This window comes from Lampetra fluviatilis, chromosome 31, assembly GCF_964198595.1.
Source record: "Lampetra fluviatilis chromosome 31, kcLamFluv1.1, whole genome shotgun sequence".
Classification (NCBI taxonomy): domain Eukaryota; kingdom Metazoa; phylum Chordata; class Hyperoartia; order Petromyzontiformes; family Petromyzontidae; genus Lampetra; species Lampetra fluviatilis.
The window spans coordinates 10,921,374-10,944,883 of NC_136305.1; the positions used below are offsets into that span (position 1 = coordinate 10,921,374).

Here is a 23,510-nt window from a genome sequence, read left to right on the forward strand (position 1 = left end):
TGTTGTTGTTGTGATCGGTGTCGCGGTGAAAACTTGCCATATTTGAACATTTCACCCGTCCGTAATAAATATTTACGCGATCTACCCCCCCCCCATAACGATATGATGGATGATATTGGTCGCGAAAGCCTGTGTGTTAAACTTAATGTGGATTTATAAGAAAAGGATGTTAAAACACCACACTGAAACGTTTTGAAAGGAATCATGTCTGCATTAACCTCACATACTTTTGGTGAACATGCAGATACAAAAAAACATGTTCTGGTAGGATATAAAGCATTGTTTTGGAAACAGTTTGTTCCACACCAGAGACAGCTTTCTTTAGAGCCTCGTGTCAAACAGTGTTAGACCAGAGGACGCCAAAAGGCGAACAGCACAGAGAACATTGAGAGCTCGGGGTGAGCAGCTACATTATGGGACCTCCTTTGCCGGTATCAATTTTTCAGAATAGGTTTTCCCCTTTTTTCTGGCAACAAAACAGCTGTGTTAAGATGTTAAAACACCAAACTGAAACCTTTTGCAAGGAATCATGTCTGCTTTAACCACAATACTTGCGGTGAAAATATAAAATATATAGGTTTTCCCCTTTCTCTGGTGTGGACCTATCAGTTTCAAAGACAATGAATATACTGTCAGCGCATGTTTTTTCGTTTGTATTTTCACCACAAGTATCTGTGGTTAATGCAGACACATGATTCCTTGCAGAAGGTTTCGGTTTGGTGTTCTGACATCTTACCACAACTGTTTTGTTGCCAGAAAAAAGGGGAAAACCTATTATTATATATATAGTATCAAAATATAACAATAGGTTTATAGTTTCTGTCAATAAAACAGCTACGTTAACATGCTAAGACACCAAACTGAAACCTTTTGCAAGGGATCGTGCACTGCATTAACCACACATAAACTTGTGGTGAGCATGCACACTAAAACAACGAGCTCTGGGAGTATGTGATGCCTTTACAACGGGGATTGTTGACAAGGAGCAATCTCCCCCCACCCCTACTGGCGGACCACAGAACTCGAGCAATTATTGGTGCCGGCTTCTGGCTGCCTTCAATTTCGCCAGTGGATTCCTGCCACGATGAGCCGCTTACAACGAATGGCCCCTTTCAACAGGGGAGGGCCCTCATGCGTGAACACCCCGGGGGAGGGCAGTTCACCAGCACTGCTTCAAGTGACTGACGAGACAGCGAATGTCAATTCTAGATTTGAAGCTTTCGTGACTGCAAGGATTCATACTCTTAGGTTTTTTTGGTAAAGTCACGTAGGTAAAAAATAAAATTAAAATTAATAAAAGTAAAATAAAAAAATCACGACGTTTCGGAGGCAACACAAGCTTCCGTCTTCAGGTGGAACCGTCACAGCACGATTTTATTAATTTTATGTTTTACCTACGTGACTTTACCGAAAAAACCTAAGAATAGCGAATGTCAAACCACCGGCACAGAGTGTGCTCGCATTGAAGCAATGTTGCCGATGAACGAAGCACTGTCAAGACAAGCGCGCGGGTCGAGGCTCGTGTAAAACACACTTCTTCTTTTCGTGTGTGTGTGTGCAGAGGAGACACATACGGAAAGGAGTCGATATGTTATTGTTTCCACGTCCACAGAGTCTCTTGTCCAGTCACGGCATGCGGCGCGTGGATGCGCGCGCCCTGGGGCCGTGCGGACGGAAGCCCTCGGAGGGAGCAGAGCGGGAGCAGCGATGTGGAGGAGCTCACGTCACCCATTGTTGCTTCCTTTGAGACATCGCAGCGAATTAGCCGCGGTGCAGATCTCAACCCCGACACAAGTTACAGACAGCACACACGCCGATGATATCGTGCGTGGCGTATGGGCAGAGTAGAGGAACTGGGGTCAGGGTCACTTAGGACCCCATCTGGGGCCCCTGGAACCTGCTGGCGGGCTCGAGATGGGAGGCGCGGTCAGGACAGAGCCAGGCCGCGCTGGTAGCAATTAGAGGAGCAGAGAGCGGGGAGTGGACTCGTCTCGACGTCGCTGTCGTCTCCGCTAGACATTGCGCTACGAATGATATCAGTTGCCTATCTCAGTCAGCGCCGTCAGTGTTAGACGACTGGTGTTGTGTACATGCTGGGCTGAGCTGCTGTGTAGAGCGTGTGGACGAGATCGTGGAAGTTGTTAATAAAGAAGCTGCCCCCTAGAAACTCTGTCTCTGGATCGTTGACACGATACATGCACTTGGCAACCCCCCCACGTTTGGGCATCCGTTCTGAATTCCAACCCCCGCGCGCACTCGGCGCACGCAGTCTCGCCTGGCTCCGTGGCGCTGGACGAATCAAAACCTTTACTTATCCTGGGCGAATCCGAAGAGCCGTGAAGCTCTTTTCACAGACGCTCGAGCGCCATCAATCCCGTCACTCCCCACCACCCCATCTGCACCGCGCAACAAGATCAAGACGCCGCTGTGGCCAAAGCCGCCGATGCCATCACCGGCTTCGTTTGCGAACGCGTCCACCCCTTGCGCTGCTCAGCAGACGCAGTCGACGCCACGGTCGCAGTGGCGCAGTGACTCGCGTTGGCAGCGCAGCGGGTGTGGCAAACGCTCAGGTGGGGCCCCAACACTGTTGTTGAAAACAAATCTCGTGGTGGTGGTTGTCTTGGGGGGCACAACTCGTAGCTTTGGCCACCAGGGGTGGTGGGCAAGGCACCCCCTGCCTGCCCCACGCTCGTTACGCCACTGCACAGTCGATATTATTTTACATTACAATTATTTTTATTTTATTTTACCAGGTAAGGCCACCGCTGAGCTACTTAGCTCTTTTTCAGAAGCGACCCGGCTGTCACAAATGATTGCTCAACGAAGTTGGCGAATCACCGTGGAAATGTAGAGCAGCCACATTGCGTTGAAGCTCACGCCGATTATGAACGTGGAGGGGGAAAACCCGGAGGACCCGGAGAAAAATCAACGCGACCATGGGGAGTGAGAGAGACACCGCAAACTCCAAATATACAGCAGCGGGCGTCAGGGTCGGGATCGAACCCTCCCGTATACGAGGCAAGGTAGTTAACATCTTGCCCAGCGCCCCAGGAAGGATGATTGAGATGGTCTCTCCACGGCTTGCGCAACCGCGTTGAGGTGACACATCGCATGTGGCAGCTTGACGCTGTGCCCCGGCGACATCGCGTTCGCTTATCCCAAAGGAGTAATCGCACGGACACTGGCGGTGCGATGGGAGACAGCGGCCGTCATCGCTGCTGCATCATCTGGCGGAGAGCGGCCAGATCGACTGACTTCCACCCACACGGGCAAGCCTGCTCTACCCTCACCCCCAACGCTCACCCACATCCCTCACCCACATCCCTCACCCACATCCCACTTAGACCCCCCACACCCCCCCCCTTCTCCCCTTTCTCCCAAACACAAAGATCCCCCGAATAGCTTTAACAGACTGTCGTTGCAAGTGCTGTTAGCGAGCACCTATGAAGGCCGGCACGGCACACGAGGCGGTGGGTGGCCAGCACCAGGCCCGGCCGCATTTGTCTCCCGAGTGGCGATGTTTACGCATCGCACCAGGTACTCATTTGAAGCTCATTCGAACTAGGGGAGGCTCAGGACCGGTTCAGATAATCATCACTGCTGTTGGCCGTGAGCGGGAATCGAACTCGAGTCTTTGAGTTCACATCGCAGCGCGCGAACCACTGCACCCCCTTCCCTGCTGACCCCCACCCTCTCCCCCCCCACGACCCCCCTCTGACCCCCACCCTCTCCCCCCCACGACCCCCCTCTGACCCCCACCCTCTCCCCCCTACCACCCCCCTCTGACCCCCACCCTCTCCCCCCTACCACCCCCATCTGAACCCCCACCCTCTCCCCCCACCACCCCCCTCGGACCCCCACCCTCTCCCCCCACCACCCCCCTCTGAACCCCCACCCTCTCCCCCCACCACCCCTCTCTGAACCCCCACCCTCTCCCCCCTACCACCCCCCTCTGAACCCCCACCCTCTCCCCCCACCACCCCTCTCTGACCCCCACCCTCTCCCCCCACCACCCCCCTCTGACCCCCACCCTCTCTCCCCCACCACCCCCCTCTGACCCCCTCCCTCTCCCCCCCCACAACCCCCCTCTGACCCCCACCCTCTCTCCCCCACCACCCCCCTCTGACCCCCACCCTCTCCCCCCACCACCCCCCTCTGACCCCCACCCTCTCTCCCCCACCACCCCCCTCTGACCCCCACCCTCTCCCCCCCACCACAACCCTCCTCTGACCCCCACCCTCTCTCCCCCACCACCCCCCTCTGACCCCCACCCTCTCCCCCCCACCACAACCCTCCTCTGACCCCCACCCTCTCTCCCCCACCACCCCCCTCTGACCCCCACCCTCTCCCCACACCACCCCCCTCTGACCCCCACCCTCTCTCCCCCACCACCACCCTCTGACCCCCACCCTCTCCCCCCTACCACCCCTCTCTGAACCCCCACCCTCTCCCCCCTACCACCCCCCTCTGAACCCCCACCCTCTCCCCCCACCACCCCTCTCTGACCCCCACCCTCTCCCCCCACCACCCCCCTCTGACCCCCACCCTCTCTCCCCCACCACCCCCCTCTGACCCCCTCCCTCTCCCCCCCCACAACCCCCCTCTGACCCCCACCCTCTCTCCCCCACCACCCCCCTCTGACCCCCACCCTCTCCCCCCACCACCCCCCTCTGACCCCCACCCTCTCTCCCCCACCACCCCCCTCTGACCCCCACCCTCTCCCCCCCACCACAACCCTCCTCTGACCCCCACCCTCTCTCCCCCACCACCCCCCTCTGACCCCCACCCTCTCCCCCCCACCACAACCCTCCTCTGACCCCCACCCTCTCTCCCCCACCACCCCCCTCTGACCCCCACCCTCTCTCCCCCACCACCCCCCTCTGACCCCCACCCTCTCCCCCCACCACCCCCCTCTGACCCCCACCCTCTCTCCCCCACCACCACCCTCTGACCCCCACCCTCTCCCCCCTACCACCCCCCTCTGAACCCCCACCCTCTCCCCCCACCACCCCCCTCGGACCCCCACCCTTTCCCCCCATCACCCCTCTCTGACCCCCACCCTCTCCCCCCACCACCCCCCTCTGACCCCCACCCTCTCTCCCCCACCACCCCCCTCTGACCCCCTCCCTCTCCCCCCACCACCCCTCTCTGACCCCCACCCTCTCCCCCCACCACCCCCCTCTGACCCCCACCCTCTCTCCCCCACCACCCCCCTCTGACCCCCTCCCTCTCCCCCCCCACAACCCCCCTCTGACCCCCACCCTCTCTCCCCCACCACCCCCCTCTGACCCCCACCCTCTCCCCCCACCACCCCCCTCTGACCCCCACCCTCTCTCCCCCACCACCCCCCTCTGACCCCCACCCTCTCCCCCCCACCACAACCCTCCTCTGACCCCCACCCTCTCTCCCCCACCACCCCCCTCTGACCCCCACCCTCTCCCCCCCACCACAACCCTCCTCTGACCCCCACCCTCTCTCCCCCACCACCCCCCTCTGACCCCCACCCTCTCCCCCCACCACCCCCCTCTGACCCCCACCCTCTCTCCCCCACCACCACCCTCTGACCCCCACCCTCTCCCCCCTACCACCCCCCTCTGAACCCCCACCCTCTCCCCCCACCACACCCCTCGGACCCCCACCCTTTCCCCCCATCACCCCTCTCTGACCCCCACCCTCTCCCCCCACCACCCCCCTCTGACCCCCACCCTCTCTCCCCCACCACCCCCCTCTGACCCCCTCCCTCTCCCCCCCCACAACCCCCCTCTGACCCCCACCCTCTCTCCCCCACCACCCCCCTCTGACCCCCACCCTCTCCCCCCACCACCCCCCTCTGACCCCCACCCTCTCTCCCCCACCACCCCCCTCTGACCCCCACCCTCTCCCCCCCACCACAACCCTCCTCTGACCCCCACCCTCTCTCCCCCACCACCCCCCTCTGACCCCCACCCTCTCCCCCCCACCACAACCCTCCTCTGACCCCCACCCTCTCTCCCCCACCACCCCCCTCTGACCCCCACCCTCTCCCCCCACCACCCCCCTCTGACCCCCACCCTCTCTCCCCCACCACCACCCTCTGACCCCCACCCTCTCCCCCTCAACCACCCCCCTCTGACCCCCACCCTCTCCCCCCACCACCCCCCTCTGACCCCCACCCTCTCTCCCCCACCACCACCCTCTGACCCCCACCCTCTCCCCCTCAACCACCCCCCTCTGACCCCCACCCTCTCCCCCCCAAAAACCCCCCTCTGACCCCCACCCTCTCCCCCCACCACCCACCCACCCACGCCCCCCCCACGCCCGCGGAAGCTTCTGGAGGCGGCGGTGCATTGTGGGCCCCGCTGGTTCGCGTGACGTCGCCCCGGAGGAGGCCGCGGCAGCAGTCGAGCGGCAGGACGCGATCCGCTTGCAACGCGCAGCAGCAGCAGCAGGAGCAGCAGCAGCAGGAGCAGCAGCAGCAGGAGCAGCAGCAGCAGGAGCAGCAGCAGCAGGAGCAGCAGCAGCAGGAGCAGCAGCAGCAGGAGCAGCAGCAGCAGCAGCAGGAGCAGCAGGAGGAGGAGCAGGAGGAGGAGGAAGGCGCCATGGGGAAGCGCGACACGAGGATTGTAAGCGCACGAGAGCGCGGCCTGGCGCCGTTGAGCGGGCGGACGAATTGGGCCGCCCGCCCCCCCCCCGTGGTGTCGGCCTGGCCTAGCAGAGGCCTGGGGGCGGCCTTACGAGGGGCCCGTGGAGGCCGCCTCCGTTGCTGCCCTCTGCTGCTGCCGCTGCTACTACGACTGCCTTTGCCCCCGCGCCGCGCTCGTCGATTGATGAAACTAGGCCCCCCCCCCGAGCGACCTCCCCCATCGCAATGCCCCTAGAGCCCCCCCCCAGAGCCAGCAACGCTCCCGTTGGCGACGGGTTCAGGCTTCGTGCGACGCGAAAGAAGTTGACGCGTCAGAGAGTCGAGTCCACCCTGAGAGTACAGACACAACGACACTGAGACGGGCAGCGGCACGGCAGTCCGTGTGTATGCGCGGCGTCTGCGTGCTTCATGTGCGTGCGTAGATGGATGTGTTTGGATGGGTGTGCATTGTGTGTGTGACTATGGGTGTGCATTGTGTGTGTGTGTGTATTGTGTGTGTGTGACTGGATGGATGTGCATTACGTGTGTGACTGTGTGGATGGGTGTGCATTGTGTGCGTGTGGATGGGTGTGCATTGTGTGTATGTGACTGGATGGTGTGCATTGTGTGTATTGGTGTGTATGTGTGGATGGGTGTGCATTGTGTGTATGTGACTGGATGGGTGTGCATTGTGTGTGTGACTGTGGATGGGTGTGCATTGTGGGTGTGGATGGGTGTGCATTGTGTATGTGACTGTGGATGGTTGTGCATTGTGTATGTGACTGGATGGGTGTGCATTGTGGGTGTGTATTGTGTGGATGGGTGTGCATTGTGTGTATGTGACTGGATGGGGGTGGACTGTGTGTGTGTGACTGTGTGTGGGTGTAACTGGATGGGTGTGCATTGTGTCTTGGGAGCGGTAGTGTAGTGGGGAGCGGTGGCTACGAAGCTGACGCCAGGACCCGGTTTGATTTCCGTTCGCGGCCAACACCTGCGACAGATTATTATCTTAACCTGGTCGTGGGCCTCCCCTAGGTTAACTCGGCCTCAAATGAGTATCCGGAACAATGCGTAAACATCGCCACTGGGGAGACAAAGGCGGTCGTTCGTGGTGTTACCCACCCCCTCGTGTGCCGTGCCGGCCTTCATAGGTGCTGCTTGCTAACAGCACTTGCCCCAACAGTCTGTTAAGGCTACACGGGGGATCTTTGTGTGTATGTGTATACTACAGTATACAACATTGTTTACGATGTGTGTCAACCTACTGCGTGTGGCAATGTTCCCAAGCGAGATGCCGAGGTCTGCCAGCCACGACGAGAGGGCTTCAGGAGAGGGGTTGGTGTGGTCTTCATGTTCCGAGCTTAGACGGCAGTACTTTACATTGATGGTTCGTTTAGTAAACCACTAACACGTAGGCTTTCGCGACCAATATCATCCAGAAGACAGGTTTTTTTTGGGTTAGATCACGTAAATCTGGCTGTGGACGGATGATGCTGGTTGTAATTACAGGCGAAACGTCGTACTCAGATTGTAAATGTTGCGGCTTTGCTCTCCAACACACCGGTTAGTGCTGTACTTGTAACTAATTGGCATATTCTGTTTACGTGACAACCCTTACTAATTGGCTGTCGGGTGGTGGAGGGTTTAACGACATTTACGTGATCTATCCCAAAATTAACCTGTATTGTGGATAAACAACCCTAGCCTGCGCTCATGTCAGTTGACACCCTTGCAAACCGAGGGTGTTCCATCTTAAGCGATTTTTCGAGGCGATTGTTTTAAAATAATTTCGTGTCGCTGCCACCCCGGGGAGCAGTCGGCAAGTGCCGTGACTGCATCCCCAGAGGCGAGCGACCCGGCCGTGAGCTCCCCGGTGACGAGGGGACTTGGCGAGTTCCCTCGCTGCCGCACGAGCTCGGGCGGCACCCCCGTGACGAACTCCACCGCCTAACCTCCTTGCCCCGTTGTCGCCGCGGTGGGGACGAGGCCTGCTCGCTCGGTACCACCGCTGGCTGCTGCTGCTGCCTTTCTCATCTGTTCATGCCCGTCCCTGTGTCCCCCCCCCACTCACCCCTCCCCACGCCGCCACGCCGTCCCTCTGTGCGTGTTTTCGTGCGTTCCCTCTCCTCCCCTTCCCTCCCCTTCCCTCCCCTCCCTGTGCGCGTCTCTCCCTGTCACGTGTGCCCCGCCGCCTCACGCAACGTCTCTCTGAGGCCTGGGTAAATCCCATAGCAGCAGCCCGAGCCCGGGGGCCGGCCACCGGTGGTGGGAGCACCATACAGGACTACCTCAACCGGCCGCGGCCGACATGGTAAGGCCGCGCGAAATTCCCCACCCTCCTCGCAGCGCCGTGGGCCCCGCGCTGCATGAGCAGTGATAATTAAGTCGCAAGAGTGACTGGTGCTCGTCTTCTGTCCGCAGCCCCGAGGTAGTGGTGGGAACTTCAGCATTCCTACGGAGGGGGGCCCGAGGCTGTCCGTAGGAAATTGAGGCGGTTAGACTACATTGACAGAGAAATGGCCGTAGGCTATGTATAGAGCACGGGATTCCCATAGACCAGGGGTGGGCAACTACAACAACAAGAAGAGACATTTCTTTTGAATTCGGGCCGCAGTGCAATGCGAATACGAGACGGTGATGGTCCTTAATAAATAACGTCACAAAACGGTCCTGAATTGAGGCCACATGAGGCTCCACAGCCACAGGTTGCCGACCCCTGCCCATGGTCAACTGGACTCCCATGGTAAACTGGAGTCCCATGGTAAACTAGACTCCCACGGTGGACTGGACTCCCATGGTAAATTGCACTTCCATGGTGAACTGTATTCCCATGGTGAACTGTATTCCCATGGTAAACTGGATTTCCAATTTGAACTGGACTCCCATGGTAAACTGGACTCCTATGGTCAGGGGTCGGCAACCAAAATAACAATAGCCACTTTTTTCCGAATTTCAAGAGCCACTCTGCAGTCCTTAAAGAGCCACCGCATGCGGCTCTGGAGCCGGAGGTTGCCGACCCCCTGTCATAGACTACAATGGGGGGGGGGGGGGGCAATGAAATATCCATAGATTCTAATGGAGACAACAGATGTCTATATCCCGCAATGGAAAATGGAATTGGATTCCAGTTAACCCATCTGGGACTTCCATTTTCCATCATCGGTTTTATTCTGCCCACAAATTGAACCTCTGCATTGACGGGCGTACATATATACATACTTTACTGGGGCAATATGCTTCTTTTGCATATGCGCGGAATGCGAATTGTGTCTAAAAGTACATGTCACCTATTGCTGCGCTACCCAGGGACGAGGTTAAGGAACAACTGGAAAAGAAGAGGAAAGGGTCCAGGGCTCTTGCAGACTTTGAGGAGAAGATGAACGATGTAAGCCTCTCTCCTACAGCACGCTGCCTTCCCAACACCTCTGTCGCGTCACAATGCACAAGGCTCTGGTACCCATGCAATTCTGTTTCTCTTTGATGTTGTTGATGGTGCTTTACAATATATATCGGCGGTTGTATCAAGTTTGGTGATTAAATGTAATACTGTCGTGTAATATGTTTCCACATTGCAGGTCTGTCCCCCCTATGTCCATTATTCAAAACAAGTGTGGAATTTTTACAGAAAAAACTTTATACAAATGCTACAAAATGTGATGCTTTTTTTCCAGTATCAAAGTGTGAAAAATTAAGAATAGGTGTTACCCTTTTTGGCAATGAAACAATTGTGTTAAGATGTTCAAACACAAAATGGAAACCTTTTGCAAGGAATCATCTGCATTAACCACACGTACTTGTGGTGAACATGCAAACAAACATGCTCTGATAATATATGGGCATTGTCTTTGAAACTGACAGGCCTACACCAGAGACAGCCTTCTTTAGGGCCTTTGATTCTGGAAAAATGTCCCGTTTTGTAGCTGCTCACCCCGAGCTATAAATGCTCTGAGGGTGCATCGTCTTTGAACTGTTGGACTTTTGGCGTTCTCTGGTCTGACACTTGTGAGACTAAGCCCTAAAGAAGGCGGTCTCTGGTGTAGGCCAGTCCGTTTCAAAGACGATGCATTTATTATCAGACCGTGTGTGTTTGCATGTTCACCACAAGTACGTGTGGTTACTGCGAACCTGATTCCTTGCAAAAGGTTTCTATTTAGTGTTTGAACATATTAACACCCGTTTTATTGCCAGAAAGGGTAAAACCTATTATAAATTTTTCATCCTTGTACAAATGCTGATTTTAATATTAATTTGTATCCATTTCACCCATGCAGCTGGAGAAGAGCTGCCCGGAAAAAGTTATCACAAACTGTACCTTCCCTTTGTTACCTGCAACGGTGTGGATCAGCTGTGTCGTCCACACCCCGTGTGCCGCAGGATTTCAAGAAGGAACTTGAGCAGCAAAGAGAGAGGCTACTGAACAGAAAGGAGGAGGTTCCTGTACCCACCCCAGGGTTGCTGGGAGTTCCGGGCACTCCGAACGTGTCCCTCATCCCCGCTGCCTCGGGGGGTCCTTGTGTGCCGGGCATCGTGGCGATGCTGGCTGCTCAGGTGATCGCCGTTGCGCGTGTGGCTTCACTCAAGCCTGCCCCGGCTTGGATTAGTCCACTCTTGAGAAAGTTTTGGCTGCGGATAAATGCGTTTGGCGTGTTGTGACGCATTTAATTATCTGCGTCTTTTATATTTTTGCAGAAGAAGCCACCAAAAGAGAAGAAGAAAAGGGTGAGGCGGTTTGGACTTGTCCTTATTTGTCATATTCTATGCAACACTCCACTGGCTTCGGTCCATTTAGATGTCGCAAAGTGATTTCCTTGCTCCAGTGAGCACTGAGTTGTGGTCCTCAACTGCCGCCCCCTCCCAACGCCGAGTCAGTGGCGGATATTCTGCATTCCTTTTGAGAGGGGGGATAAAAGTGGCACATTTTTGTTATCGACCGCAGGGGGATGCTGGGCTGATTAAACCACCCAGTTAGGATGTGAATTCAGTCTATTAATTGGGAGCAGCTCGCTCTTTACGCTAAGACACCTGTCTGGATTTTTTTGGTATGTTTAGATTCCAACTTGGTGTAGCGCATCATTGTAAAAAATTAAAAAATATTATTATTTGCTTTAAATATTTATGTAATTAATCAAATTAAGGTTCAGCTGACAGCAAGCAGAAACCTGACCTATAAAGTTACATTCATCTTGGAATGACATTGCACAGTTCTACGATTAACACCACATTTGTATGAAACTTATCCCAGTGCCCTTGAGTTTACCAGGAAATGAACTAAATCCATAGCAACTCGTGAACCATCGCCTGCTTTGCAAGGGCACCGCGAGTTAATTCCCAACTCCTTTAATTCCAAACTCCACGGTGTTTTTTTACAGGAAGCGGTAGTCATCCGGGCAGATTTTTAGTGCAGTTATGCATCGTGTTTTTCTACCTCTCTGCAATTGATATCATTGATATCTTCTGCTTGGTGACACCGACGCCAAGTGGTCTGGCGAAGGCTCGTGTCCCGCACTGACCCGGTATAAAAGTCTAATGAAGGTGTTGTCTTTTTCGGTCAAGCACTCTTCATCCTCCTCATCTTCAAGTTCTGATTCATCTAGCAGCTCTGAAGATGAAGACAAGGTAAGGAGGTGTTGGCACCACGATTGACCCCTCTACTCATTCGGTGTGTAATCGTGAGATCCTTTCGTGAGTTATATCAGGCGCGGCTTCGTATTTTGTAAAAAAAAAAAACGAAGGGTGTGACTTTGCCTGGTGGAATGATCAACTTTAAACACAATGTGCAGCAATAACCTTACGTGTGGCGCAGACGGCACCGTGCTGACGCTACACACTTTATTTCTGGTGCCAGCCTTTGCACAGCAATACACCGTTCTGCTTTCCTATACTTTGCACTCCGATCGTTTTGCGTATTGTTTGTTGTTGTAACTGTCTGAGCCGCCCCCGACTGGACATCTGCGAAAAAGAGCTTCATGGCTCATCGGGTTTCTCCAGAATAAACAAAGATTCTTGATTCTGAACCTTACCTGTGGAACGGACGGCGGGCGTGCTAACGCTCCACACTTCATGTCTGGTGCCAGCCTTGGCACAGCGTGTAATGCTGCACCGCTGTGCGTTTGTTTTGAAGAGCCACAGGAAGAGGAGGAAGAAAAAGAAGAACAAGAAGAAGAGGAGCAAGAGGAAGTACCATTTTGTGGAGAAGATGGCCGAAGATTGCTCCGCGCCCGCTACCGTGGCACCGCCGCCGCTGCTGATAGGGCCCATGCCGGCGCCCGTCGCCATGGGACCCAAGGCCCTGTCGGTGGCCCCGGGGCCTGTGTCCGTGTCCTCGCCCTCGGTCTCCGCGGTGAAAAAGGCGGCATCACCGGCGGCGACGGCGGCGGCGGGGACCGCATCGGCAGCACCGGCGCCCGTAGCGCGTGAACACTCGGTGGATAGCGAGGTGGGTGGCACGGACGCAACAATAGCGTGGAGTGCGTAGGTCACAACAGCATTACGTGCCACAACTCTCACAATATCTTACATTTGTCCATTTTAGTAACTCTAAAAACAGGATTAGACATAGTGGACATCAATGAGATGACTGGATGTGCATTGTTGCCACGATACAAAATGGGTAACCCCTACCTCTTCTTGGTTCTTTCGGTAAAGTCACGTAGAAGGGAAGTAATAAAATAATAAAAATAAAACATAAAATAATTCTCACGACGTCCTCAGGTGAAAACCAGGTCTGTCGAGGCGACAGCGTCTGAATGAAACAGCACCATGCTTGGAGCATATATTTAAGCTGGGTTGCAAGGGGGGGGAAAGGGTGCCTTGACAAAAGAATTTGCATATCAAGAGGAATTCAGCATATTTATGGAAAATGCAGGTATGTGATTAGTACTACTTATGCCCGTTCATTATGCAGGATTAGCAGCATCAAAAGGAGGGGATATGGGAAATGCAGGTATGTGATTAGTACTACTTATGACCGTGTATTATGCAGGATTAGCAGCATCAAAGGGAGGGGATATGGAAAATGCAGGTATGTGATTAGTACTACTTATGCCCGTGCATTATGCAGGATTAGCAGCATCAAAGGGAGGGGATAGGGGTAGCATTAATAAAGGGAAGGAGTGTTAATAGTATGTAGCTGCAATAACTAAAACCACCACGTAAACAACTAAAGTATAAACTACATAGTATCATCAGTATACTAAATATACTCTACAATAAGCTGAGTTACTAACAGTAAGTAATACATTACAATTCTACGTCGTAAAAAATATAATATGCTTCCATCTAAACTTGATTCTCTTACATCACACGAGTCTACACCGTACTATATACTGCCATAGACAAACCCAACATTAAATTATATACTGTATTGCTATATACCTTATACATTGTAATATTACACTATGTATTATTCTACCCACCCTAATGTATATCCTCCATTGAGGCAGTGATGTTCAGCCGCACGATTTATCTTCCTGTTGTGCACGCCACGTGATGTTCTTTCATTCTGTACATTTACCGTACAAGTTGTGTTTAACGCTAAAATTCCTTAGTGATATTTTACTTGATGAAAAAAAATTACGCTTCCTTTTGAGTGTTTGTGTCGATGTAGGGTAACGTAAAACAAAAGGAGGGGGTATCGTATTACAAACTGTGAAACAAACCCTTTTGTGTTTGTGGACCGCGGATTTGCCGATTGTGGTTGAAAATGCAATCGTCAGGCTTGCACGTGGCGGTTTGCACGTTGCTCGTTCACGATGTAAGATTCCGCTCGTTCGTTGTCGCATTGCCGTGCTGCAGAGCTCCAAGTCGAAGAAGAGGAAGAAGAAACACAAGAAGCACGGCAAGAAGAAGCGAATGCGCTCCCCCTCCTCGCCCAAGTCCGGCTGATATCGCCAGACCCCCCACGGCAGAAGCTGTGGCCACCCCTCATCCGTCAAGCAGCAGCAGCATCTCCTCGACTGCACACCGTTGCTCACAAAAACACCCACCACATCTACCCTCTTCTTTAGTTGACTTGACCAAAAATGTGAGTCCCCGTGGTCAACAATTCAATGAAGTGGTCCGGTGTGGTGGGCGTACAGGAGGGGAGGGGGGGGGCGCTCCCCGTCCAGGGATGCAGAGGTGCGTGCCAGCGCCGCACTGTGCATGTTCATTTTTATTGCATGGAGCAGGCTTCAGAATGCGGTGCATGGCGGTAGGAAAGCCGGCAAGCGTTTCGTGGTGCTTCTTCATGGTGCCGTGTCTCGGCGCAAGTGCTCGGAGCGCCGGCCCATCTGCCCCGGATGCTTGGCGGGCTCCAGCTGGATTCGGAGCCAGTTGGGGCACGCCGACCTCGCGTGCCCTGTCCAGTGACTCGTATCAGAACAAGGGGGAATGGGGGAGAGGATCCCGCCGCTGAGGTTTTATGGATAGATCCTTAGTCGCTGGTCAAAATGCAAACCTTTATGGACGGCGAAAGTGGCATGCCTAAGACGAGAGCAAATCTGAATGAAATGTCAACGCTCCAAAATAAGGCGGTGGGCAGGCGGGCACGCACTTTGATTGTTGCCATTTTTATCGGGGGGGGGGGCGGGGGGCTGCGCGTCGCTCCTTTCTTCGCACGCGGTTCACCGGGCCGGCGGTGGACGAAGCGTGCGGTGAATCCACCCGCCGGGAGGCGTTTTCCCCACGGGCGCACAGCACGGGCGCACAGCACGGGCGCACAGCACGGGCGCACAGCACGGGCGGTGGTGACGGCGGCGGTTAATGGCGGCGAGTGAACCTTGTATATAATAAGCTCACGGAGGTCGCGCGACGTGTGTGTAAGTAAAAAAAACATGTCCACGAGAACCCTTCGTTTACGCGTCTGTAAGCGTCGAGTGGCTGTTGCATGTTAGGGGTCTTAAGTGCCACCGTCGTCACTACATGTGGTGTGTAATCTGTTCATAGCGTAACATAGGCGCATTGTGTACATGGGGGGGGGGGGGGGGGTTAGGGGGAGTGGAGTTATTTATGAAGGTGTCTCGCGTCCACGCATCACTGCTATCGCTCTCTCGCAGGGGGGTCGGGGGGGTGAGACGCAGTGCGATTTGGACAACACGGACGCGCGGGGGGGGGGGGCTTACGCAGCTGTCCGCCGGTGGGATTCCTCAAAGGGAGCGCCTTCCTCCTCGCCGCAGTCTGTGGCTTCATATTGAAGTTGCGGAGCTTTCGCAGCGCTTGGCATCTTGTAAAAAAAATGTGCTCACATCTTGAAAATGGCAAAAATCGTTATTTTTTAAATAAACTTTGCTCGCCTTGGTTATGGGTTTTTTTTGGTTTGTTTGGTACATCACTGCAGTGGCAGTTTCTTAAATGTACGTATTAAGTAGCACGTTCGTTTGGCGGTCTCGTAAGCTCTGTCGAGTAGGAGGGGGCCCTAATATACCCAGGAAGTGGCCACACTTGCTCACGCGTGGTCAGGCGTGGCCACCGCGTCCCGGTGTGCAGGGCGTGTGCAGGGTGCGGCGAGCGCGCCCGGGCAAAACACACTGCAGGTACGCACACCTGTAACGGTGGGGGGGGGGGGGCTCCGTTACCTGCGTCTTGCTGAGTGCGTGGGCGGCCCGGTTGTGACGAACCCCACCGCCGCCACCACACCCGTTCACTTTGTAGATTGACAACCACGCTTCCTCGTACATCCACATATCGGGGTTGTGCCAACGATAACCTGGTCCTCGTTTTCTGGATCGCTCGCGGTTCCGGAAAAAAATCTGGAACCGGTTAACGTTTTCGGGGGTTACTTTAATGAATGCATCGATTGTCCGACGCGCCACCGATTAGCATGGTGGTCTATGGTACAGCGCGAAATAAGTTCAACATGTTGAACGATAACCGGTCATCATTTTCCGAATTGATAGCGGCACCTAAACATCTGGAGCTTGGCAATCGTTTTCGAGGGGGGGGGTGTGGGGGGGGAACTTTAGTTATGAATCCATCGGTCGGCGAACGCGCCTCCGATTAAGCACGGTTTGGCTCCGTATGTTACGAAAGAAGTTCAGCATGCGTACAAAACAGCACGGTGGCCCAAGTCGCCAAAGGTTAAAGGTTATACGTTGAACTTTGTTACTCGCGCTGCTGTAGGCAGGGAGCCCTCCACCAGAGGGAGTTGCTCGAGGGTGTCGGTGTGGGCTCCCCAACGCCGCCTCTACCCCAACACCACCACCGCAGCACGCGTTCTGCCTGCACATCGACTGGCGGACAACCCCATTCACACCGCATGCAGCGAGCAGCGGAAGGAACGGGGGGGTGGGAGTTCGAACAAACTTTCACCGTTGTTTTTTAATTGAACTTACGCGCCGACAGATGGAATCAACCCGGCTCCTGGATGCCAAGTGCAGCCCCGGTGTGGTGGCCATTCCACCACGGCAGCTCCCCGCGATGTTCAGTTGGAAAAAGTTAATAAAAATATTCTTTAGTTATTTCGGTAAAGTCACGTAGACAGAAAAAGTATAATAAATAAATAATGATATATACAATTTTACATTTAAATAAAACATAAAATGGTGCGCCTTATTTGTGTGAGTTAAACTGGTAACCCGGTGATTTTATTCTCCCACGTGGTCACCCGTACAGGAATGCAAATAAACGATTTTAAGAACCGGTGTGTATGGGGGGGGGGGTGAGACAAAGACGCTCCCGAGATGTGCTCGCCGTTCCCGTCAAGAGGTTGGGGTGGGGGGGGGCCTCTCACCGCGATGTTCATCGTGTTCAGTCGCATTGGCACAACGTGGTGCACTGGCCACGGTGCGAGGTGGGGGTTGGTGGTGGGGAGTAACGGGGGAGCTGTGAACGGTGTCACCGCGCGCCCCAGGGCCCTCTGTGAGCAGGCAGCAGGAGTGGCGCTCCGCCACATTCCTCAGTCGGGAGGGAGCGCAGGGAGATGCGGCGTTGACCGCAGAGGAGCAGAGGGTGGGGTTCGTCACTGAGACGGCGCGGGGGTAGGTGGGGAGTGGGTGGGTGGGGGGTAAAGGAAGTGGTGGTCGTGGCTTGGCGGAGTCACGGCATCATAAAAGACAGTGCGGAGGCGCGCGTGGTCACGGCATTGAGGGAGCGCGCACAGCGGCGAGACTCGAGGCGGGGTTTGGATACAAAGGTGAGGGCGGATAGCGGCAGGTGATCACGGCTGTGGGGAGGGAGCGGACCCCTTACTCGGGCACACGAGTCGACGTGGGGTGACGCTGAGACAAGGGGAGGTGTGGAGATAAGACCGCTGCCGGGTTTGTGGGTGGGCGGGCAGCTCACAGACAGGTGAAGCGGGGTTAAGTCCGAGACAGGCGAGCGTGCTCGCTCCCCACCAATTGGTCCGATCTCGGGGCTTAGGAGGCGAGCGGCGTGAATTGAAATCCCGGCGCCTCGTAGCGCAGGAACGAAGGGCGTGGCTACCTCGCCTGGTGAGCGGTGTGCGGTGATCGATCCGATGGGCGCGAAGAGGACCCTCGTGTTCCTGGCCCTGCTGGGCCCCGTGGGTGCTTTCAACCTGGATCCCGCTGGGGCGCTGCTCAAGACCCAGCCGGGGAAGGGGCTCTTCGGCTTCTCGCTCGCGTTCCACACGCCCAGGACTGGCGCGCCCCCGGAGTGAGTGCCACCTGCACCGTCAGATCTCTTCCACCCTGCACTGTTACATCTCTACACCCATCACAGTCTCTAACACCCAAGCAAGTTCTTGGGAAAGATTCACGACTCCGGCACGTGTGTGTGAGAAGTCTGTATGTTCTCCCCTTGTTCTGCATGGCCTTCCTCTGGGATTCTCCGGTTGTCCTATCGGTGGAAGAAAAAAATGAAGTTGGGAATTTCCAAACATCACAATGCTGAAATAACACCTGAAAAATATATTCAATTTTAGATCGCGCAGCAGCAGCAGCATCGCCCCCTACTGCGAAAACTTGACAGGGCCCTCGGGGAAGAGTTGAAACGGAGTATTTTCTGGGTAAACAAACGGAATAATAAAGAATCATCAATACTGTAGTCATACACTCGGCACATCGTGACAGCAGCAGCGAGTGTACGTCCATAATTCACGGCCGCAGCGCCTGCAGTCATTGTTCGTAATGGAGGTTTTTGGGTTAGGTCGCGTAAATATAGATGTGTCGTTAAACCCGCCACCACCCCAGAGACAATTAGCAAGGGTTGTCACGGAAACGTAACGCGCCAATTCGTTTTCGTTACTTGTGCAGCACACCGCTGTGTTGTCGAGTAAACCCACGGCATTTACAATTCGAGTACGACGCTTCGTCAGGAATTACAACCAGCATCATCAGGCGACAGACAGAGTGGTGGAGAAATTCTCCCGTGTAGGTTTTTAAAAAATTATTAAGTAATGGTTCGCCCAGGTAGATGCAAACCCCAGGTGTGTCAGCTCACAGGTGTGTGTGCAGGCCGATGCCTACAAATGGGGAGCAGTAGCGCAGCGACTGCCCTAGTCCAATTCCCGCTCACGGCCGATGCCGGTGACGATTATCTGAACCGGTCCTGGGCCTCCCCCAGGCTTAGATGAGTAGCTCGTGCGATGCGTAAACATCGCCACTCGAGAGACAAAGGCGGCCGTGCGTGGTGCTGGCCACCCACCCGCCTCGCGCGCCGTCCCGAACTTCATAAGTGCTGCTCGCCAACAGCACTTGACCCAACAGTGCGTGAAGGCTACACGGGGAGGGGAAGGGGGGGTCTTTGTAGGTTGATGCCAGCACGCGTGGCCAGGTTGTGTATGTTAGGGGTTTGTTGTTAAGCACCCTTAGCCAAACAGCATAAGATAGCAGCAGAGATGTCACTTCCGTGGACACGGCGCGGGGGCCAGTGCTGGATTAAGCTACTGCGGGGCCTGTAGCGTATGGTATAAAGGGGTCCTAAATAAAAAATACAGATTTGTTTTACTTGCATAGTGTAGTAATTGTATTTTTTCATTTGATATACATCCAGATAATACGACAAATCGCTAACCTTAAACACTCAATCGTTCATTAAAGTTGAAGGCGGTATAGTACTATAGTAATTGAGCAAGTGCAGAATCACTGAACCGGAATTGATGGCTTGAAAGCATTTATCACGGGGCCCTTGAAAGTGAGGGGCCCGTAGCTACTACATATGTAGTAACTACATATGTAGTAACTACTCGTGCTTCTAGGAGGATCCGGACACTGGGGAGGGACGTGTCGGAGGGAGGCGATGAGTTGAGAGGAGGGATGACAGGGAGAGAGATAGTGGGAGAGGGACAGAGGAGCAGGACGATGATGACAAGATGGCGTTTGAGACTGGGAGATCCGCGTGTCAATAAATGGAGCCGTCTCCCTCCCTATGTTGAGCCTCCGTGTTCCCTTCCCTTACACAAGGCATGCAGCGTGCGTCAGAGCCGTATCCGTGAGGTGGTGCTCGTGGCGAGTCTTCTGAGCAGCTGCCACCAGCGGTAGAGGCTTTACAGGCGGGTGAGTAGGTCGACGCAAGTGAGCAGGCTGACTTCTAGTGAGTCGGCTTACAGGTGAGGAGGCTTGTAGGTGAGTAGGTTGACGCACAGGTGAGGAAGCTGACACACACAGGTGAGGAAGCTGACACACCAGTCCGTACCTGGAGGGCACCAAAAGTGAGTCAACAGTTAACGATTCCCCGTGTGTTGGAGGGCGGGGGGGTAGAGAGGTGGCTGGATAGCGGGTAAAGGGGGTTGGTGGGTGGAGGTGTAGAGGGGGTGGAGGGGTAGGGTTTGTAGAGGTGGTGGTGGTGTTAGTAGTGGTAGTAGATGTGATGGTAGAGGTAGTGGAGTTGGTGGTGGTAGGGGTGGTGGTGGTAGTAGAGGTGGTGGTAGAGGTGGTGATGGTGGTAGTAGAGGTGGTAGTAGAGGTGGTGGTGGACGAGAGTTGTTGTAGTAGTGGTGGTGGTGGACGAGAGTTGTTGTCGTAGTGGTGGTGGTGTTTGTGGTGGTGGACGCGAGTTGTTGTATTTCTCGCGGTCTCGTCGTGAGTCATCGCCTCGTGGGCGTGGCCCCGTCGCGGTGCTGGCACGAGCCGGGGGCCTGCGGCCGTGCAGCGTGGGGGTCGTGCGCTTGTGTCGCTTGTGTTTACGTTCTTGTGTCTAAGTGGTTGTGCTGTGTGTTTACGTGTTACTGTGGATGTGCTTTGTCTGTTTGGTTGTGTAGATGTGTCTGTGCGGTTGTGCCTGTGGTTGTGTGGTTGTATCTGCGTGGTTGTCTGTGTCTGTGTGGTTTTGTCTATGTGGCTATGTCTGTGGTTATGTCTGTGTGCTTGTGGGGAAGTGTCTGTGTGGATGTGTAAAGGAGAGCCGACACAAGATTGCAGGGGGTTCGTCTTTTAATCCTTTTCTCCCATCCACACCTGTCCCCAGCCGTCCCAATCTCGTTGCCGCCAAAGGCCCCTTCTTCCCGCTCGTTCTCCCCTTATATCTCCTCGATTACCCCTCCCACTAACCCTCCTATTGGTGGGAATCCTTCCCCTGACACCCCTACAGATGTGTCTGTGTGGATGCATGTCTGTGTGCTTGTGTGGATGTGTCTGTGTGGATGTGTCTGTGTGGTTGTGTCTGTGTGCTTTTGTGCTCGCTCGGGGCGGGTGATGTTTGTAGCCGCCCGCGTCTCCCACTGCTGCCCTCTCCCTGGCACCGCGGTTCGTCTCCCGGCACCGATCTCACGCCGTGACCGAGTCTCCCACTCGCCGTCTGTTACGCTTCACACGTGACTCTTCACACGTGATGCTTCACACTAAAACAACCTCACCACCACGTCCAGCGGCAGCGTTTTCTTCAGCGTGGACAGAACCAGCGGAGAGATCGAAGCGCATGGCCCGCCGCACCTAACAACGCGTGGATCGTGAACACTTTAGCGGTGTGTGCACGTTGAACTTCTTTCGCGCCGTACGCAGCCGACCGTGTGAACCGTCCTCCGTGTGGATGCATCGTGCTCGGGGGGGGGGGGGCGGTGCCGGTGAGATATGCGTCCGAGCTGTGCGATTTTTTTCGTGCAACCTCTGCCAGTGCAGGGCACTTTGACCGGTTTCCGCGATTGGGAGGTGATTGACGGTGAGATTCTAAATACATAGATAAAGTAACACCCCGATTTACGTCCCCCCCCCCCCCCCCGTTCTTACATCGAACCGCGAAGACGTCGTCTCTTCATTATTAATAGCGCCACCTGATGTGCGTCGCCTCATCCGCCACGATCACGTCGCCGGCAGCATCGTCGCCGTCCCTCCTTTCTCGTGAATCCGTCGCCTCTCAGCCTCCACCACCTCCTGCCCTGAAAAGTCGCTTCGATTTACCTCGTTTGGATATTCGTCGTCGCAACTTTCAGGAACACGCATCCTCGACGTAAACCGGGGTCATTACTGTTAGATGACCTTTTCACGATCGAGTTTTTCACATTATAAAAAATTACACTTCCCATCGTGCCACACACAGCCTTTTGGGAGTTCGTGGTTTAAGCAAATTCCTGACTGATTTCAACACTCTGACTCAGGCAGACTCGCGTGTAACTGCTGGTGAACTGCCAGGTGATTTTTCGGCAAGGATCCTCTCTCCGTTAGTTATTGGTCCTAGTTCCGATGCAAGCGAATTCATACACGACACAACAATAATTACCGTCTGCGTTGTTGTGGAGAAATCAAGTCACAAAAAAGCCCACATCCCTCCTCCCAAACGCAGTCAAAGTACATTCATCGTGAGACTGGGCAGTGGCAAGTGCGCAGTGGGATGGGACGAGTCTCTACGGCGGTGGTGGCGGCGGTGGTGGCCGCGAGACGCTCCCCGGCCCGCTGGCTGGCTACTGGCTGCTGTGTCACTCACTGCAAGGCACAACCTGTCCCAGTCACCACCCCCACACCCCACACCGCCTCGCCCGCCCACGGCACATTCCGCAGCCGGGTTTACACCCAGAGCCGGGCACACTCCATTCCCTGAGCGTTCACGCGAGCCCCCCCCCCCCCCACCGAGCGTGTGGCGGCTTCGCGACGACGGCTGTGGCTGTGGCCGCGCCTTTGCTCGCAGCTCTGCCGCTGTCGAGACACGCGCCGCGTCCGCAGGTTTTACTCGAGCAGAAATTCCATCGCAAAAAAAAACCCACGGCGACGTGCGCGCGCGTGCGTAGATTGTAATTGTCGACGGTCGAAGTGGGGTTAGTTTGACTCGGTTGGTGCGAAAGAATTTACTTAATACATTACACGCCGATGAATTTTAACGGTGGGACACGTTTTGCACTGGACTAATCGTGAGCAAGCGCATTAACCATTTGGCACGCGACGGCGCGATTGGCAAATGCAAAGTACACGAGGGAGACAATTCCACAGGGGTGGCCCACGGCCCTGCACACACGAGAGCTCAAACGCGCACTGCCCCCTGACCCGTAGCCCCATCCGCTGACCCACAACTCCGCCCCACAGCGCCGCAGTGCACTAGGTCGTGGCTGTAGTGATCGCTCGGCCTAGGCCCTTTTGCGAGGCGTGGGGCCACGGGGCCATGGGGCCACGAGGCCACGAGGCCACGGGGCCACGGGGCCCAAGATTCAGGGTGGCCCAGCGGCTCGCGTGGCCCCTGCAGGTGGTGCTGGTGGCAAGTTCTCGTGGTTGCCCCACAATAAATGTAAAATAACCACGAATGAAATACATGTGGTAACATGGAACAATATAAAAGACATTTCTAAACTCATTGATTGTAAACAGTGCGGGTTTCCAAGAGTAACCAGCGAGCGCAAACAAATTGCGTCACGCGTGCAGAGCGTTCCAAATTCGCTTGCAGTAACTCGCCCGTTAGGACAACCTCACAACATGGGCAATTGGTTAAAATATTAATCTTGATTTGAAGCTTTCGTGACTGCAGGAATCCATACTCTTTGGTAATTTCGGTAAAGTCACGTAGGTAGAAAAATAAAATGAAACAAAAAATAATATATCACGACGTTCCA

At 55.0% G+C, this 23,510-nt stretch overlaps 2 protein-coding genes across 2 annotated transcripts in view; both read left to right on the top strand.

Moving 5' to 3' along the window:
* The first annotated feature begins 1,914 nt into the window (after window positions 1-1,914).
* Window positions 1,915-14,715, top strand: LOC144943395 (uncharacterized). Its single transcript, XM_078870755.1, has 10 exons — window positions 1,915-1,926; window positions 2,495-2,570; window positions 6,307-6,602; window positions 8,815-8,912; window positions 9,908-9,986; window positions 10,976-11,149; window positions 11,291-11,320; window positions 12,155-12,217; window positions 12,723-13,037; window positions 14,396-14,715. The coding sequence occupies exons 1-10, from the start codon at window positions 1,915-1,917 to the stop codon at window positions 14,483-14,485; spliced, it is 1,233 nt and encodes a 410-aa protein (XP_078726881.1). The 3' UTR covers window positions 14,486-14,715.
* A 2,900-nt stretch (window positions 14,716-17,615) lies between these two features.
* Window positions 17,616-23,510, top strand: part of LOC144943596 (integrin alpha-6-like) — a 30,869-nt gene continuing 24,974 nt past the window's right edge. The window contains exon 1 of the mRNA XM_078871200.1: window positions 17,616-18,193. Within this exon, the coding sequence (XP_078727326.1) occupies window positions 18,036-18,193 (158 nt within the window). The 5' untranslated portion in view covers window positions 17,616-18,035. The remainder of the gene's footprint in view (window positions 18,194-23,510) is intronic.